The following is a 21,162-nucleotide window of genomic DNA, read 5'->3' as shown; positions in this document are numbered from 1 at the left end:
ACAAGAGCTTTCTAGCCTCGCGACTCGCGTTAGCAGCGCCTTGCATCGCCCATAGACCTTAAAACAATCAGTGGATGGCGGGCGGGTGCGGCTTTGAAAATTGGTAAAAAAAAACTTTGGTGTGGGTGGACGGCGGACGGATGATGAGTTTTGTGATGTGGTTGCGGATGTAATAATAGCCCATCTAGCGAGAACCAGCTAGGTTCATTCTCGAGTTACGCAGCACGTTTGAGCTTCCACAAGAACCAATGAGGTTCAGTGAGGTGCAGTATACCTATTTGACCTATTTGGCCCGTTGCCCCTGATGAACAACTGTTATCCATAAAAACAAAACTCTTAAAGGCACAGTACCAAAAATAGTTTGTTTAATATACAGGTCAGAGAGCTGGCATAGAATGGTCAGAAATTTTGGTGCAAAATAAGCATTATAAGTGGACTTCTGGGTAAAATAGAAGAGCAGAAAGAGCCCCTTTAAAGAAGGCATACACCCAAGATGGCCTGTATTCGGATTACCCATGATTCGTTAGCATTCAAAAGTGTTGTATCAGCACCACGCCCAACCATTCAAGTGTATAATTGTTGCAATAATTATTTTGGATTTTATTGACCATGTTATAAAGAGGAAAAATGCCCTGTAATCATGTTTTTACGGCAGAGAAAACCAGACCCCCTGGAGCCATTTGAAATGGACAGAGGAAGCTCTCTTTGCATGCCTGTATAAAAAAATAAATAACAGCATAAAGCTTCTCTCGCAGAGCTTTTAGACCCTCATCCACAAGAGGAACGACATCACACACTCACACACACACACCGTTATAGGGTATAATGGGGAAAAGTGAGAATCTCGCCGGGTTATGGAGGGGCATAAATCTTTAATAGCACAGAGGCGAAGAAACAGGATATCAGTAAATGAAACTTAAGTGGATTTTCAGGCTTTTGTAGAAAGAGAAGTTATTCGGTAATGTGCTGAGAGTAGCGTATGAAACAGACAGACAGAGACGCTTGACTTTTCTTGACCACTACAAGCGTTATCTCATCCTCACATGCTCTTTCCTCATCTGATTAGGCACAAGTTTAAAAAAAAGTTCACACTTTCATAGCCTTCATTATTAAAATATATTCGATTCCTTGAGCAGAACATCATATTGCACTTTCACTGAAAAAGAAATATGTATTAATCAGTATTTGTCTTGTTTTTCAGTAAAAATATTTTTTAAACAATCAATCTACTTAATTTCAGAGAATATATCTTGAATAAATTATACCGTAAATAAGTAAATATATTTTTGTTATTCTTGCATTAAATCTTACATTTTGTGAGATTTGTGTTTAAAACAATCAAAACCATATATAAAATGTACAAGTATTACTTTTAGTTCAAAATGAATATCATAAATAGACATTCACTACGACATATTTAGCCTAAGCCATCTATATACAGCAAAACCAGTGGAAAATCAGCAGTTGCACATCTCCAACAACACACATTAGTGATGGTTCATCCCTGAATGAATCAGTGCATTTGAACAAACCAATTACTTATTTAAGAGTCATTGTTTCATTCTTAAACAAATCATTTTTTTAATTTTTAAAAAAAAATTTAACTTGTTAAAGCTACACTGTGTGATATTTCCCCCCATCTAGTGGTGAAAAGGTATATGACCATCCAGTGAATTTTAGTTTCTATTCCTCTCAATTCCGATTTCGTTTTAACTCCTACGGTGGCCGATTTAGTCCAAGATTAACATGGCTTCCAGTTCGACCTCGTCCACATTCGACACGGTGCCTGTGGGATATTCTGTGCGCAGTGGCATGGTTGGAACTCAACTGGCCTAATTATTCGGCTAGAAAGAACTGCAGCTAATCCAGAGTGAACTTTGATGATAGTAATGTTTATTCAGTCATCCAATTGCAAGGCATAAACAGGTTTGCGTGGATATGTACATAAATGTGGTTTCTGTGAGAGAACAAATAAGGATGGTAAATATACATATACAGTTAAGAACTGTATAACTATACTTATAAGTTACATTTGTATAATGTAACCGTAAACCAGAGCTTATTGTACCATATAGGCGCTAAAGGCAGCTGCATTAAAAGGAGCGGAGCTGCCGCTGCTAACAAGCGGTGTCGGATTACAAAAGTGTGTGCGCCACTTTAACGTTAGCACTGCAGTGCGCTCTGTATAACAATTGTTAATATGCCGATCAGACCTGATACATATTTCCATCAACATACATTACAAGCAAATATTTTCTATAAACGAATAAACATTGTTGATAACAAAATAACTGAATGATTATTCAAATAGGTGAGCATTACGCTATTGTATGTTGACACAAAAATACTTCTGAGGTGACATCAACAGAATTACGCGATGACACACTCTGAAACACATCTACAATGACAATAACTATTATTACTTACGGAGTTATTAACGCACAGAAATACCACACAAGGAAAAACAGACTTTTGAGGAATAAACAAGCCAGGAAAACTCCGTATAACTCTGTTACTGGACGCTGCTGAGATGAAAACTCTCTGCACATGCACCAGACAAGTCTGAACAAGTTGACGCGCACATGCGCGAGGCAGGGAATTTTGTACAGTGCCATCGAGTATTAAAACCGGTTAAAACGCGAAAGGCGAAGCTTGAATTTACGGGTATGTCCCTCTTTGGCTAATGTACTTTCAAGATGGAGGGGCAACATGGCGACCACCGTTAGATCCCATTACCTTATGTATTTTCAATGGCATATTATAAACTTACGAGAATACTTTATTACTTGAAAGAAGTAAATATACATTCATGAGCACATATATTTTTGAAAGAACTAAGTGTTTTTAGCTAAGAATAGACTAAAAAAGTTACACAGTGTAGCTTTAAAGACAGTCACCTAAGTGTAATTTTTTTGCGCATTAAAGGCACAATACGTAAGATATTTGGATTAAAATATCCAAAAAACACTTGAACAGTGTAATATATTTTGTTAACTTGTGTACTTGCATTACCCCAAATGTTTCCAAGAATGTTTAAATCCAGAAAAATAAGCTATTTTAACCAGGACACGGACCGTGTGAGTCTATCCGCTGATATGAGCAAATATCCAATCCCTAAGCACTAAAGTTAGGGGGTGTTTAGCCACGCTTGCTATGCTGGTGTCAGGGAGTTAAACTCACGGAACACTATAGTTATTCACGATCACGAAAGTTCATTATTTGCATGCATTTTAAAGCCTTGCTGGTTAAACGTTTCATTCGTTTTAACATGCGCTGAGCGCGAGCACTCAAAGCTGTCAAACACGTGATTACGGGGCTAAGTAGGCTAGTTTTAGTGCGCTAATATTGTCAAATACACGCAAGGTTAACATAAACAGTCGATTATGTCTAAAGTGAAAGTAAAATCGCGTGTGTCTGTATATTAGATGAGTACAGTTCTTAAATTGACAGCTAGCGCAGCCTAGTGTACATGCTACCGCTTGTCCTTGAAGGGACAGTTCACCTCTAAAATAATGTCATTATTTACTCATTCTAATGTTGTTCTAAAACAGTATTAATTTCTTCTGTTGAACGCAGACAGTTGAATACCAGACAGTTGATGGTAGCCATTGACTGCAATGAGGACCAGCAGCTGTTTGGTTTCCAAAATTCTTCAAAATATATTTTCCAACAAAAGAAAGAACTTTATTCAGGTTTAAAACAACTTGAGCACGAATAATAGATGACAGAATTTTTATTTTTGAGTGAACTATCCCTTTAATGTTAATAAAACAACAAAAGACAAAGAGAAAATCACTCACTGCTCTTGACTGAAAAACTTTAATACAGTAGCTAAGAATCAATGTATATTATAGTGAAGTATGTAGTGTTTTAATTTTACATTTATTCATTCAATCTCATACTTAAATGCTGCTGTACAGCTCTGAGCTGCAGTGTAAATCTTTATATACATTTATTGTATATTATACAACACACTAGGAATGTGTACAATGTTTTTTTAAGTAAAATAAAGAAAGAGTATTGCAATAAAAAAAAAAAATTAAATTCTCCTTAACCTCTTTCTGTTCCTGTCGCCTAAGAATAGAATAGCAAAAAAACTGATATGACTAGCCATCAGAACCGAACCGAAAACCGTAGTTAAAAACCAAGGTATTGAACCGTGGGCTAACTGTATTGTTGCATCCCTAGTAGCCGCCGAGCGAAAGCATAGAATAGCTTTATAACATAACTTTCAACACACTCAAATGATGTGTCTAATACACTCTTAACAAATTCTGGGTTAAAAACAACCCCAAGTTGGGATTAAAATGAACAAACCCAGCAATTGGGTGGTTTCAACCCAGTGAATGGGTTGTTTTAACCCAGCGGTTGGGCTAAATGTTTGCTTGAAACAACCCAATTGCTTGGTTAAAACAGCATCCCTGAATGAACCCCACATACGCATGACGGGAGAAGCAGAAGCGGCAGTCATAATAAAAGCTCTGCAAAATCAAGCTATGCCTCTGTTTTGAAGAAGCAACCTCTAGTGGCGAAAAATTACATATTGTGACTTTAAGGGATCTTTTTTCCATCACTAGTTTCTGATGCGATACTTCAAAATGCGCATAAAAACAGGGTGATGTAACATAGCTACAAACAAGTGGAGTGATAAACAGTAAAAGTCTCAGAGCTGTTGGACTGCATATTGTTAGACATAAAATTAACATAGCACATTGTGGCGAAACAGACTCTTTTTTTTTACCTGAAGTAAACTACAATTATATAAAATGAATATGTCAACACAAGTGAGGGGGAAAATGACAGCAAATCTATTCTTTGAGCCTCCTCTTTCATTAATAGCTAGTGGAGGGAAGACAGGAAATAACATGGAACTAGAGAAAGGAAATGACAATTGACAATTTTTATGATCCAGACTCAACCTCAACTACAAATATAAGGTGAACTATTCCTTTCACATTGAGCAGACTTCCAATGTACTTTGATCACAGAACTCAAACTTTCAGACGGGGTTCAAGTCTTCATCTGTTGTTCTGCTTCTGAATAAAGATGCTGCACAAAAAAAACCTTCTAAACAGGAATCAACATCAGCCAATACACACACTATTTATGTCAACACACAAATACACTTACAATCACACTCATACTGTGAGTACTGTAGGAGATTTGAGCTTCCTAGTGGAAGCATCTGGATTTGAGAAACACCCTGCATTGTGAAAAGAGACAAAAACACCTTTTGATGTGTGAAGATCACACTGAAATCACACTCATGCATGTCCCGCCTTCCAGTGATACCCAGCGAGTCCGACGAATCCGGACCATTGCCAGCTATCCTCCCTCTGAAGAGTCAGCCACACCGCCTGTATCCGAGAGCCATCTTCAGTCACACAGCAATCACAAGCACCAGGAAGAGCCTACTTATTTACATACTATCATATTCTATTTCTCATCTCTCTTTCATTCTAGCTTTATTTGTTTCCTATCTGTCCTGCTTGTTTTTCCTCCCCCAATTTTTTCACCCATTACAGTTCCAATTTCATCCTGTATTCCGTTCTCCTATTGCCTTCTCCCTGCCTTTTGAAATTTAATTTGGTGGCAGTCCTTCATAAATAACTTCCTCCCTACGGAGGAGTGCGGCCTTATTCAAACTGTAGCCCAGAGCACAAAGACATACTGATTAACAGAGTCTCTCTCTCACTCAGTGTCTCTCTAATCCTCTGTTATCCAGGGCTGCTGTTGTACTGTCCCTTGCTCTTCTGAGCGATGCATTAACATCCTGCAGCAGTAAAAGATTAATACTGTATAAATGAGGAGGGGAGCACCACAGGGGTGGATTGGTGGCCTAGATTAACATTACAGTGCAGTGAAGGTTTGCCAGACAGCCTCACCGTGAGCTCCCTAATGTAAGTACCGAACACTCCTGAGCACAGATTGGAATCGTTTAGCTGTGTCGAACCCATGTCATGTTCATCCTAAAACAAAGCGGCCATAAACTATTTAAGGGAACAGTTCACCAAATTTAAATTGTATCACTTAACAGAATTAAGACACGTTGTAAACCAACCCAGAATATACAAACTGGATTATACAAACTTATACAAACTTATACAAACAAAATTATACAAAGAATATACAAACTGGATTTTGGGGGTAAATTTGCAGAATGGATTTAAACATGGTTGAAAGTATAAAATCACCAAATGCCAATGTTTTTCATGTCTCAGAATTGAAACTGACATGCCAAATTCCTATCTTTTTTTTATTTTGAGTTGTAACTTAAAGGAACACTCCACTATTTTTGCAAATTGACTCATTTTCCAACTCCCCTAGAGTTAAACAGTTGAGTTTTACCGTTTTCGTATACATTTAGCCGATCTCCGGATCTGGCGGTAGCACTTTTAGCGTAGCTTAGCATAGTTAATTGAATCTGCTTAGACCGTTAGCATCTCGCTCAAAAATGACCAAAGATTTTCGATAATTTTCCTATTTAAAACTTGACTCTTCTGTAGTTACATCGTGTACTAAGACCTTTGGAATTACATAGCCTGACAAGCCAGACCCACATCAAGATGTTGGGTCTGGGAACACACCATTGGCAGGGCTCAATCCGAGGAGCGGGATAAACAGTTGTCTTTCAAATTCCCTCTGCACGCAATAGGATAGCGCTACAACCAACCAGAACAACGAAGAAGGTGAAGTGGAGCTAGTTGACAGATTAAACTTTCGCCGTATCCGGTTGGCAAAACTCCGAACACATCTTCCTTTCTTAAGAATGACTTCAGTGTCGTTCTTTGTTCTTTCCTCAAAGGAAAGCTTAATTCCAAGTCTTCCAGAGTCGCGGCCAAAGCCGATTCGAAAGACCGCTGTTCGCCAGGTTCTTTGTTTACAAGTAGCACGCGGAACTGCGTCAACTCACTATGTTAAGCCCGCCCACTCTATACACGATGTGATTGGCCTGACCAGAGTTTGTTTTTTCCAGCTCGCACGCCAACGGAGAGTTGCTAGACTACCCTGGCTGCAAATTAGATTTGCTGCCGCTAGGGTGCGTCTAGATTTCTAGGCTAGTCCAGAGTAAGAGTGTAAAGTTTTAACATGCAGTGAATGTTGAACAACAGAAATCCGTAAACAACTGTCTGATCACTTGCCTCCATTCTTTCCAAAAACCTGTCGTTTTCAAAAACGAGTCTTTTCTGCATAGTTCTACCTTGAAATGTTCTCATTTGGTTGCATTCTGTTATAGAATATTTGTTTTTTATTGATTGTATATTTTGAGTTTTATTCACATCCATTATGCTGATACAATGCAAGTTTATATTTTGCTTCCTAAATATGTGGAAAATAGTGCCCTGTTGAAGTTTTGCTACTTTTTCTTTATATTATTTATTCTTTAAGGAGATGCACAGAATTTTGGTGAATAAGAGGACCCATTTTATTTTGATGCACATATTTAGCAGGAATGTAGCACAATATGGATGTGAAAGAAGTTATAATTAATCTATGTGACGATAAAATTCGTTTTCGTTAAAATCAACAAATAATTGTGATAATTCATCGTGATCTCAATATTTATCAAAATAATCATGATTATAACTTTCGCCATAACCGTGCAGCCCTACCGAGAGTTGATTCCTGTGCTGGAGTCAACCCCGACTCTGGGGCTATTCAGAGTCGAGGAATCGACTCTTTTGGAATCGACTCCCCATCACAAATAGAAACATTTTGTAACATATAAATGTCTTTACTGCCCTTTTACGATCAATTTAATGTAACCTTACTGAATTCAAGTATAAATTTCTTTCAAAGAAAAAAAAAGTCTTACTGACCCCCTTTTGAACAGTGATGTACAGCCACAATAAGTGTTGGCCTGGAAAACAACTTTGACGAATCTTCAAAATGCATTTATCAAACTGCATAAGAGTTTGTAAATGAAGACAATTTCTCTCTCAGCAGCTTATGGAAATATTGCAGTCGTAGGGGATTATTGGTCACCACAGGTTGTTCAGTAAGGCCGCTACATATCACGTTTCCAGTTCTCAAGGGCAAGAAGGAGAGGAAGGGAGGGGGAACGGAGTGCCTCTTTTGCTCAAACTCACAGAGACAGTATTTCACAGCTACACGCTCCGGCTCATTATCCCTGACCTGTTGTGTCGAATCAGAGCTCGGCGTCTGAGAATCCAGGCTCATTTGTTTTTCGAACTGACCTGAGAAAGCCCCCCACACAGAAACTGCTGAGACTGACAAACGCAGACACAAAACCGCCGCTTTTTTCTATACCGTCCAACAGAAAATGAGAAGCGTGGCATGTTTTCCACATTGCTGCGTTTTATGGGGGATGAGAATGCTTTAAAATCACCCATCCCATCACGCAAGGGCCACTGGAGATGATTATACCCGTAGACGAGCCGCGAAACGACTGTGGCTTGAGATCGGGAAGGAGTAATCCGAGGTGACACACAAACATTTATTGCATTTTAGTAAATACGGACGTAAAAATAGATTCTGAAAACAATGTCACACCTGACATGCACGGACTACTCCAACTCATAAAAGTCCTGTAAACCTGATTCATGATACTTGAATTGATTTATTTGAGCGTTAGGTGAAGTGTGCCATTTCTGCGCGACTAGCAGCACCTGCAATCTGTTTGTTTGAGGAGTTAGTAACATCGGCTCAACCAATGCCATGAGTTTGGAGTGGGACCAAGGAAAGGAAAAGAAGCTTTATTTGTGTAAACCTGCTTGGTGCTGCTAATGGTGCAAGAAATTACATCATCTTTAAAGTCTCCATGAAATCAAAATGGACGTTTTTTGGCTTTTAGTATGAATATGTTAGCCTTACTGTTATCTATAAGCTAGTGTGCTCGAAAACAGTGACAAAATTCCCGTTTAGAAGATATAAGCAGACCCACTTTATAGGTGGCCTAAACTACTATGTACTAACATTTAAATTAATAATTTGATACAATGCACTTATTGTGTACATACATGTTTTTACATTGTACTTACATGTAATTACATCTGTAATTAATTTCTCTAGTTACATTTATAATTACACTGTTGACACTTCCCTTACACCTAACCCTTCCCTTAAAATTACCCACACCACCACACCTGTCCCTAACTTAACCCGTATCGACCTCAATATCAGCAAAAGTGTTTTACAATACAATATGAACACAATAAGTACATTGTACTTTTTTGATGAAAGTACATAGTAGTTAAAGGTGCAGTGTGTAATATTTATGATGATCTTTTGACAGAAATGCAATATAATATATTCACAACCTCACCACTAGATGCCGCTAAAATTCACACACTGCACCTTTAAGGCCACCTAATATAAAATGTGACCATATAAGCATTCACAACTTTAAGTCTTCTGCCAATATGGATCAATGGTTTTGATGACATCACTCTGCACTTCAATTTCTCATCAGATTTTGTCCAATCAAATGCTCTCTAGAATGGCTAAAATCGGTCACTTGTTCACACATTTACTATTTTCTACATGGTGAATGGCATATAGTGCACTATATAGTAGATAGGGAGCGAATCAGACAGTGTAAATATGCTTTCTATTGGGGCGAATGAAGTTCCGTTAGTGTCAACTGGACTTTTCCGGGTCCAGAGACAAGATAGCACAGAGCGGATCATATGTGCAAGTCTGTGAATGCTATTTTAAAGCGATATTGAGGAGATCAACGGCTCTGGCCGAGCTGTTATATAAACAAAATGTTATTGGCTATTTTTAAAAAGGGGAGGAGCTGCTTCCACCCTGTCTTCATATTTCAGTGGTAATTACGTCAACACATTGAATAATGCTGCGCGTTTCAAGGCACTTCAGTGGACCTTTAAAAATTATTCTTCCCTTGGAGATGATCACCCAGAACGACGCTGAGATATAAACCAGTAAATTACACCGGCTAGTCATTTCTTTGACATATCTAGGAACCTTAATCAGACGTTAAGGGTAAAATCAATATGTGTTGACTGCAGTTAACGAGCAGTCATTAGATTTTATGAGGAACAATTCAAGTCTCTCAGGAAACGGTTCTCACTTCACACAGAGGCAAAGCAAGTGCATTGCTGCATGTCTAAAATCCTTTCAGTAAAAGACATCCTGCAATAAGTACTAACTTGTCATTAGCTGCCTAAGCAGGATCAAGTAGTGACAGAGCAAAAGCAGAGAATGAGATTACAAAGAAAAAAATGTATCTATTTAATGCCAACTTCTGGCAACTCGTTACAAGGATTTGAATAATTGAGGAACATACACTGAAAACACTAAAGCATTCTACTGTCCTGTTGCACTTAGTTTGCATTCATTGGTAGTGCAAACACTATTGTTTTACGGAGTGTCTATTCACACCAAGTGCAAATAGCGGGCCTTGTTGGCAAGTCATATTCGCAATAGCTCCGCCTAGCAATGCCTGGTTGGGTCAAACAACATTTAAATAAGTCTTCAGTGGCGCAATCAGTAAAGCGTAAGGCTAATGGATCTTGGTTTTGATGCCATCGACCTGGGTTCGAATCTGCCTTTTGCAGAGCACGCTCTTCTCTCTTTTTTATTGGAGTAAAAGAGATTATTCTCTCTTTTTTAAAGAATTTATTGGGGTAGTTGTAGGGAGGGCTTTTATTGTCACATTAAAGCCGCATCCATTGAATAATTTTAATAAATATAATAATTTACACTTAGTGCAAATAGCCGCCTCCTTTTTGTATCTTTCTGATGCAATAAATTCACAAATCTTTCCCAAAAAAAATATTAATTTCGAGATAGCAGCACATCTGTCCACTACAATAAAAGAGAGTAAATATTCAAGAGATACCTGATGCATTTCCATGTTGAACTCATGGACATAATAAGGTCGTTCATATAGATTCATGGAAAAGAGATGTAACAGCACCCTGAATTGTTAAAAACAGCTTGTGTCTGTGAGCATCTATACTCATGAGAACTGGTTCTAGATCAGTTTTCCTTATCCTATTCTCTCCAGTACTGTGATATTAGCGAAAACCGACCTGATCACAGATCAGGAAACTCACAGTTATTCACATACACACATGATAATATATTAACGCTGCCTGGGGGCGTCTGAGAGACAGTGATGATTATCTCAATCAAGTGCCATTCTCCTTGCAATTTATCTCTCTAACTGTCTCTATCTATCGCCGTTCACAAGGCATTTGATGCACTGCCAGACGCTGTTTCTGTTTGCTGGTGGGTGGTTTTGTAAGCCGGTAGCCGGCATATATACTCACAGACCAGAGGGCAGAGGGAATTAAAAAAAAACAAATTTTTTACAGATCCCTGTATCATAGCAGAAATCAATGTCTCTTCCTAAATCTTAAATGTATCTTATAGACCATCTTACACAGCACATGCTGTGCTTTGGGATTTTGCACAAGCATTTGTTTATTCTTCAACAAGGGATGCAGCACACATGGGCTAAATGATTTAGTCTTTTTCTCATCACTCGCTCTCTTCTCCTTCCTCTGGGTAAGTGGTGGTTTGGATATGATACAAAAAGTATATTCATTTTAAATTTAAATTTTTTAAATGGCCGATGGTTTTGCTAGATAAGACCCTATTCCTCGCCTGGGATCGCGCAGAGACTCTGAAGCCCTTCGCAGCGCTTTGAAACTGCATTGATTTGGACCTTCGACATTTTGGTTGCCATAGAAGGCTATGAGATGGGGAGAAAAGTCCTCTCAAGTGCTTCGGATTTGTAATGTTGCCGGTCTTGGCAGCAATTATCTTGTCGCAAATATTGCATCGCGCAGTACCTCCGATCACCTCCAGTGGCCATGTCAGAGCCGAAATGCACCGCAGACAGGGCCAAGCCTCAAGTGTGAGCCGCGTCTCTGGGCGTAACCGGCGTAAACTAGTGTTTTTCCGCCACAGCCAATCATGCTGCAAGCTTATTGGCTCACTGACGTTGACGAGATTAACCCCTTAATTATCGTAATTTGATATCGAACTTTCACGATAATCAATGATATCGAGGCAATTCGGTCGGTGCCTAAAAAGTATCGAACTCGATACCCAGCCCTATGTGCGACACTGGATCTTTCTTTTGCATTTGGTGATGTTTGGTGACATTTGGTGACATTTGGTAGCAATTCAACAATCATACATTTGGCATACATTACTATGTATTTAACCATGATGTACATCACGTGATACCCAGACTTACAATGCTTTTCATGCACACCCATCTTCAGAAATACATATGCTTCCTAGCATACATATACACATTGCTACTAAATGTAAGCACAGGCATGTCTGGAACATTGCATTTTACTTTTCTGAGGCCCAATTACGGATCCGTTTTCAATTTAATGGAGCGTAATTACACTAAATGCCTAATTAGCACCTCACATGTTCTTAAGAAAGGCATTTCTAAAGTAATTAAGTAAAAAAGATTGTGTGGGATTTGGGAGTTTGGTGACTGTTGGTGTGCGCTGGTTTAATAAAACTCCCACTGCATCTGTTTCCAGCCAGTTAAGAATTGTTTAGCGGCTTGTGTAGCACTGCAAACAGTGCATGTGCGAATGTGTATTTGTAAGTCGTTTTTCTTTGTGTTCCTCTTCTCCTGCCAATTACATAATTTAGTTAAGGATTCTAAGATGAGAGCTACTCGACATGACATCATGAGCCATCTGTAGTATACTGGAGATAAGAGCGCAAGTTTTTCTCAAGATTTGGCAGCCACGCAAACATCTCCAAACCCCAGGACGCCTATGCTGATTTCTGCCAATAAAACATTGAGAGATGTTAGCTAATTACTTGCAAATTGCATCTTTCTTAATAAACAAGCAAATACACTTATGAAGCAGTCTCTTTCGTTCTGGCTTGCTCAATATTTCTCTCTCTCTCTCTCTCTCTCTCTCTCTCTCTCTCTCTCTCTCTCTCTCTGTGTGTAAGTGAAACTGTCCAGGAACTGAAAAGAGGTTTAAACTCTGTCCTTCTGTCCTCATGCCTCTGCCTACAAAATATCATCCTGCTAAAAGGCCTTGCAATTTCTTAAAGAGAAAGGAAGCGAGATGGAGTGACAAAGAAGAAAAGTGCTGAGTGTACTTGTGTGAAAAATGTTATCCGCTACACCGGTCATACCCCAAGCTATTCACAATGACAGAAGCGCGGTCCTACTCACGCGAAACCCTAGCGGTCTCTGCAGTAATCTCTGTTGCTGGCGACAGAACTCATCTGAATAACTTCCACCCTGGCATGTTGATGTGGCTTTGAGAAAGAGATTGAAAGACTGCACAGCTTTTGCTCAGAAATGAATGACATCAATGCATGTCTGATGACATCTGCATTTGGCCACAACCCCACTCTTTGAGCTGCAAAGCTAGACTGGAATGACCCTTTAAAAGACATTTTTTTGGATATTAAATACAGGGAAAAACATCAAAAAGCATCACTCCATTTATAAAACGTGAAAATTTGTACTCTCTTTTTTTTAAGACATTTCCGATTTGATTTTGCACTGATTCCCTGCACATACTCTCAGTCTTTGTTCGCACAAGATTTACCACAGAGTTACAAAACCCATTATTGTTATTATTCTGTGGAACAAAGCGGATGAGTTATGGTTTATTTATTTATTTATTAGGGATGTAACGGTACACGCATTCGTAATGAACCGTTTCGGTGCAGGGCTTCCAGTAAGGTGCATGTGTGTACCGAGCAGTTCCGAATGCAATCTTTAACAGTTAACAGAAGGCTTGTTTTAAGCGCGGAACACACTTCAATCCGAGTTCCCACACGCACATATTAAGTATTCAGTCCATTTTATTACGAAATTCAAATGATAAATGCCGTTTTGACGCTCTTTAATGTGACGTGACTGATCACAGTAAAGGCAGTAGTACTTTTATATGTAGCACAGTTCAAGCGGCAGCACGCGAGTGAACACAATCATCTCTTCCTAAAGAATAAACATGAATTAATATCTTAAGGTGTGTTGAGGATACATTACAACTTACTGAAACATATCATGTCGTTTAATTGCTCAATCAGTGTTTCAACCACGAAAAGACGTCAATTAAACATCTTGTAAACAATGTCACGTAGCATTACATTTACCTCAGAAGTCATTCAGTGTCCACAGCTGTTAGTTCACTAGAGAAATCAACTCTTTCGCTAAATATATGCACTATGTTAGCCTATATTAATTATATTCTACTTAACCTGTTAGTGATGTCTTGATTATTTTAATCTGTCATGAAAATGACAGCCACTGTGTATAAAAGATTATATTTCAACAACGAATAATTAGACTGTGGCGAGGTCGATGAGCGAGTACCGTGGGACGAGCGAGCAAGACCGGTGCGTGATTGAGAATGAGCATCACCTGCGAGGCACACTGGTCTCGAGTCCTCTCATGAGGGAGCCCGGAGGCATATAAGGACGAGCGAACACTAGTGAAGAACGAGAGAGGACCAGGCCTGGACTTTACGTTGTGTTTTGTTATATGTGTGTGCGTGGCAGTTGTCCGTGAGGATGGCTTTCATTTTGTGTTTATTATTTGAGTCTTTAAATGTTCACCGGTTCCCGCCTCCTTCCCATGTCTACGAACTCCGTTACATAGACATCATTTTATAATTAGATTTAAAAGTTAATGCAAAAACTGCCTCATGTGAAGTTTACATGTTCGCATACAATGTGTTATTTGAGTGTTGACTATTATATTTAACAATAAATAGTAACTGAATTTAGGCTAATAGTTTTGGCTCTGTTTAATATTATAGTAATGTGCAAGTAAGGGCTCCCTATATAGTTTACAGCATTATCTTTAAGAAACTTTTAGTTATGATTGAATTCATTTGAGGACAGACACATTTTTTTCAGTAAACCACTGTTTAATAAAAATAAATAAAAAGCAATTTTGTTGCTGTAAAAAAACTGCTGTACCGAACCCGTACCAAACCGTGACTTCAAAACAAGTTTTGTGTACCGTTACACCCCTACTATTATTTTTATTAAATTTTTTAGCTTGACATCTGTGTTCACTTTTGTAAAGGAAAAAAAAAACAGCATAAAAATAAAAAAAAGTAAAAAAAAAATTGGTTTGGAACAGCGTAAATAATGACTTGATTTTGTCTGTACCATTACATCATTTGGCTGTATTATGTCTCAATCCCATACCCCATTAATATATGAATAGTTGCACAGAAAGAACATGTTCCACCACATTATGCTGACTCTGCAGCTTATTATCAAACCTCATATGCCTTTGTGTTAGAGCTCCTAGACCTTCAGTCACCCCCTTGGGCAAAGTGAAACCAAGAGTAACAGCCAGGGAACACATTCTATTGCATAAGTGCAGCTTTAATTGAAGAATGGCTGCATCATGCCTAAAGCTGCAAACGGACTCTCTTACGCACTGGTACACCAGATTTAAAGCTCTGTGGTTTTAGTTAGAGACCCTACAGCCGATTCTGCCCGGTGAATCGCATGACGAGGAACATCTCTCAGAAACTGCATCAAATTGTTTCATGAGTAAATAACTTTGACAAATGACTTGTGCAACACTGCAACCGAGAGCATTCGGATGAGAGAAAGAGATGGAGCGCACATCTATGACAGCTATGTGCGAGGGAGCGCCCCATGCCAAAGTTTTTTTAACTGGTGGGATAAAGAAAGATATAGTTACTTTTTGCCTACACCAACATTTTATGTTCACGGTCTTTGTTTTAATTACGAATGTTCCCACCAACTGTCAAACCAAACCTTGAACCTTTTCTTTAAGCTGCTCATAAAGATAAGTAGAAACAAATCCTTTGAATGCAAAGGCCAGAACACAAATATATGGATGGAACACTCTGGTGTTTAAACACACTTTCCATTCAGTGTTGATTTCCCTGAGAGCACCAAAAGTCTCGCATCCAATCCAGAGATGTGAATAACTGCACCTGCTACATTCGTTATCAACGATATTGGTTCTGTACAGCGCTCTTAAAACGGATTAATTCATGTGTCTGCACTCTCTCCCTAGACTCAAATCTGCTCTTGCTCATGCTCTTGAGGAATGAACATGCTTAATTCTTTACTGAAAACAGAAAAATACACATAAAATAAAAACCAGTATGCTTAATCCTCAGGTTACTGCATAGTCGCTTACTTTTACTCATTAGCATATCCAAAGTGACTTACAAATAAGGTTAAAATGAAACATACTATATGTGCAAATGGAGAAAAGATGATTTGTAAAGGAAACAAATTTTGAGCACTTTCTGGCAGACAGCATTTCACCTAATTCCAATTATACAGAATACTCAAATGCCAAAATATTTGAACATTTATCCTTATAATAACTAGTATCTAAAATGAATCGTTTATGCATTACTAATACTTGTTTTTGACAGGTAGGTAATCCAATAGTGACTAGTTTCACTGGTAAGTAGATACTAATAGGCTACTTATTCCCACTTGTAAATATTCAATTAGTCTCTAGTAACATGACACTGAGTATGTGACTAGTTTGAGACACAATTGTCACCGTGATATTTCAAGTTACATTTTATTTCACGGTCATATGTAATGGTTAGTAAGAATGGATACATTGCAGTTCAATTAAAACGTTTTTTTCTTTTTATTAAGTAAGATTAAAAATATTACTAGTAACAATGTGAACACACACTAATAGGCTATCTAAAGCGTATTAGTGTCAATGCAAGTAGTACAAGGAAAACTGGAACAGATACTAGAAAATATTTGAAGAAAATTGCAATTTGCAACAGCATAAAATGGGCTAGTTGTTTGACACTATTGTGACGAAAACAAAGGAACAAGTACTTAGGGATAAGTTGCGATTCAACAAATACAAATTAAATAGACAGAATAGATTTTTCCTATTATTGTAGCCTACTAACTAGTGTCTAAGGAATTGATACTAGTGAAACTGAAAAAAAAAAAACTAGTCGCTATAACTCTAATAAAAAAGGTACATTAAAATGCATTCGTGTTAAAACGGCTTGCCACAATTCAAATGCATGTTTTTTTATAGTATGTTGGAATATGTTACAATAAGCGAATAGGGCATCAAGATTAAACGGTTAATCAAAATCATCACCTTCTTAGTATTTGAAGCAGTGATCGCGCAAAACGCACAGAACATCGCGTAAAGGAATGTAAGAGGTGTGACGCGAATAGTTTGACAGGAGACAGCGGGACTTACCTTGATCAAGAAGACGCAATGAGTGCTGGAAGGACGGGTCCAGAGAATCCTTCTCCGCCATCAGTTCTGGCAAGTACTTTTCGTTATCCATCTCGCCCAGGGAGTTTGGTCCGACAAAAAGCTTGTCAGGTGTAAGAGAATGTAAGATCCTGCTGTTGTCCTAAAGATGCGCACCAGTCGTATAAGGAAAGGAACCCAGTGATTCTATTAGCGGCCGGTGAGCATCTACAACATAACCTGGAGTTGGCTTTTTTCTTTAGTTGTGCTGAAGGTAACTACTGTCCATGCGCTTCCCAGATGGTTCGTCTTTAGCCCATCTGCAGGGAATCTGCCGATGCCTCCGTCCAGTCAGAGTCCTCCAGTCAGACTGCCGCTCTCAACTGTAAACAACCGCTTTGAAGCTCCCCCTGTTGTATCCACGGGCAACGACTGCAAGTCCCAGATCCTCCGTTGATTGGATGTAGCTGGTGCCGCTCGGTGAGATATCGGATACCCAGATGCCAATCATTCCCTGAGGGCGGGGCGGGTGTGGAATTGTCCGAGGTGCTGCAGTTTCTCGCGAAATGTGGTGAGAGATGCGAATCTGACGTTTGGTGATTTTGGATCATAATCATCTTTAGCACTCCGCGTCCTTAACGGTCCCATTTATTGTTTGTTCATTTGAAAAAAAAAAAAAAAAAAGAAGAAAAAAAATGTTTTGCATTTGCACTTGCTTATAGTTCAAAAATGTCTACAATATAAAATAGGCTACAAATAAGAAATGCATTTAACAGAATTCTTTCAAAAGGTGTGCTTACATAATTATGAATGAATTCTACAGGCGTTTTAGAGGTGACAAACGTTTCAGTAGCCTATAACATTTTTCAAATTAATATTTCATTCAATTTATGGAATAATACACTCTAAAAAAAAGGTTCTATATGGCACTAAAATTTGTTCTTGGCTCGTAATCATAGGGGAACCCTAATTTTGGTGCTTCAGTGGTTCTTCGGCGGTTCTTTTGCTAAGGTGCTAATAGCACCAAAAGTGGTTCCTCTATGATTGCGACGAAAAACCACTTTTAGTGCCATATAGAACCTGATGTAGTGTAGAGATTACAACAAAACCCTAATGTGTCCATACAATCTTTTACCACACGTTTCTATATGATAAACCAGTCAACTCAACAAGATACAATAGCTTCACGAGCCTTAAGAGCAACATAAGTTCTCGGTTTGGAGATGACGTAAGTAACAACTTTTTACGGTTCCGTTAGCGAGTCAACACCGAGTGATTTTATTGGATTAAAAAGCACCGGCTCATCATTATTCTTTCGTGTCATTTGTTCAGGATTCGGACAACAGCGGCCACGCCGTGTGGATTCAGGTAATCTTATTGTAGCACTATATGGTTTTGATTCACTAATAGAACCGACTCCCACAAGTTATGCAAGGTGTTATACTTACCCTCAAGCCATCCTAGGTGTAGCCCAGGGTTATTCAAATCTTGCCCTGGAGGGCCAATGCGCTGCAGAGTTTAGCTCCAACCCTGATCAAACTCACCTACCTGTGATTTTCTAATGAACCTGAAGACATTGATTAGCATGTTCAGGTGTGTTTGATTAGGGTTGGAGCTAAACTCTGCAGCGCATTGGCCCTCCAGGGCAAGATTTGAATAACCCTGGTGTAGCCTATATGTCATTCTTCTTGCATCCATCAATTATAAAAGTAATCCACACGGCTCCGGGGGGTTAATAAAGGCCTTCTGAAGCGATATATATCCATATTTAACAAGTTATAAAGTAAAATATCTAGCTTCCGCCAAACCACCTTCCATACTCAACTTAAAAAAAAAAAAAAAAGCATAACTAGCGCGACGTCTGACATAGCGTAAGCATTTTGAACTGTGAGAAGCGTTACACTTTCTTCATAAGTTGAATACGGAAGGTGGTCTGGCAGAACCTAGATATTTTACTTTATAGTTTTAAATAGCCTATGTATATTTTTCTCACACAAACCAATCGATTCACTTCAGAAGGCCTTTATTAACCCCCTGAGAATATACACGGTAGTAGGCCCACTTTTATAATGGATGGATGCACTTTTTTGGGCTTCAAATTTTGGCCTGCCATTTTCATTATAATGCTTGGATTACCCAGGACATGTTTTAATATAACTCATATTGTATTCATCTGTAAGAAGAATGTCATATGCACCTGAGTTGAGGTGAGTAAATTATGGCGTAATTTTCATTTTTTGGGTGAACTATAAATGTCCTAAAAAATCATGCCATAATCTTTTAAATGGAATAGGTTCTGAATAAGAATTAAGACCTTGGGCTGATTTGGTAGATTGTAACATGTTGTGTATCATGAGTCTCTGTTGTTTTTTTACTTACCCTTAGCTCTTAAATTTGCTCTTGACAGTTCAGAAAAGAGCTGATCAGAGCTGTTCAAGAAAGAATTTGGAAAATTCTAGGTAATTTCTAAGTGTTACTCCTCAACTACAAGGGCAAAACAGGATTTGCGCATCCCTCCCTGCAGGAAAACAGACAAAGAGAACTCGTGAGCCAAAAGGCAACATATATCTACACCATATAAAATATAACAAAATGCATAGGCCTATAGGCTTTTGAGGACAAAACGTACATCTGTGTAACCAACAACATTCATCCCAAAGTAAGGTCAAAGTGCTCTCATTGCTGCAGGCTCACCAACCGCAGAGTTACTCTGCCTCCATGTCAAAACGCGGTATTAGATGCCAGTCAAAACTGATGTGTGTTGCCATGAGGGACATGGCGCATGCATTGCACCGGTAGCTGCAAGAGAATGCCCAAATTAAGATTTTTCAAATGAACAGCTGAAATGTCAAAAAAAGGAATGCGAGCTGTTTTACTGTAAAGCCAGATCTCTACAGATAGCCGGGGGAAGGCTAAACTTAACTCAAGAGGGAGTCATGTATCTGTAAAATACTAGCTCAGATCTTACTGATGAGGTCATGCATGTGTAATACGAGAGATTGAACACAGGAAAGAGATGCTGCCAGAATTTCACTGGGGAGCGATCGGCCCGCTTATTGAGTTATTGTGTATGTGGTAGTTCACCATGTTTGCTCCTTTCATTGTCTCCCGGATCCAGTCATTGAAAAATTGATTATTTTGACAAAATCGCTCTCAGATTACTTTCTCTAGAGAGACACAGCCAAATGAAGAGGAAAAAATCTATTCTCTGCAGAGCCATTTTCCTGTTTGGAGGAGAAGTGGTGAAGAGGTTAAAGGTCACTCTAGGAGCATCTCATACACGATCGATCAAAAAATTCACACTAAATTAATTTAAAGAAATGTTTCTTACCTTTTTCAAATCCTGCATCTCCTTCAGTGAGCAGAGCTATGCAGCAATCCCGAATATTTGTGTAGAAATTTATTCAGGAACATCTGGACATGTTCTAAAGTAATGCAGTAATGTTATGCTGTCTTGACTGATTTGCATTGCATTAGATTACATTAGATTAAGCACATCCTATCTATCTACCTATCTACCTATCTATCTATCTATCTATCTATCTATCTATCTATCTATCTATCTATCTATCTATCTATCTATCTATCTATCTATCTATCTATCTATCTATCTAATCTAAAAATATTGGGGGGGGGTATTAATTAAAGGAATTAAACTATTAAAGGATTAAAAGGGATTTAAGGAAATAAAGAAAAATAAATAAGAAGGCTAAAAGTTCCAGTTCTATTGTAGTTATGAGGTGAATAATACATATCTTTGACTTGCAAATAATCTATATTTTTAAATATGCACACATTCACTCTCAGTCACGTCAAATTCAGTTACATAAATAATGTCATATTTTCAATTCAAAATGGTGAAATTTCATAAAAAATGTCAAGTAGTTTGCATCACTCTAAATTGACGCTGAATGTTTTTATTGTAAAACAATTATCAAATATTAAATGTTTAGCTACTTGCATCTTAGGACGCACTCTTTCAC

The 21,162-nt window shown here is 38.4% G+C and overlaps 1 protein-coding gene across 1 annotated transcript in view; it reads right to left on the bottom strand.

The window, feature by feature from the left end:
• khdrbs3 (KH domain containing, RNA binding, signal transduction associated 3) overlaps positions 1–17,566 on the bottom strand; it is a 205,320-nt gene extending 187,754 nt beyond the window's left edge. The window contains exon 1 of the mRNA XM_079828968.1: positions 17,183–17,566. Within this exon, the coding sequence (XP_079685094.1) occupies positions 17,183–17,273 (91 nt within the window). The 5' untranslated portion in view covers positions 17,274–17,566. The remainder of the gene's footprint in view (positions 1–17,182) is intronic.
• Positions 17,567–21,162: the final 3,596 nt, after the last annotated feature.

Source organism: Gobio gobio (genome assembly GCF_949357685.1).
Source record: "Gobio gobio genome assembly, chromosome: 11".
NCBI classification, from domain to species: domain Eukaryota; kingdom Metazoa; phylum Chordata; class Actinopteri; order Cypriniformes; family Gobionidae; genus Gobio; species Gobio gobio.
Note: the sequence above shows the minus strand (reverse complement) of the source record. Positions and strands in the feature narration are given on the sequence as shown.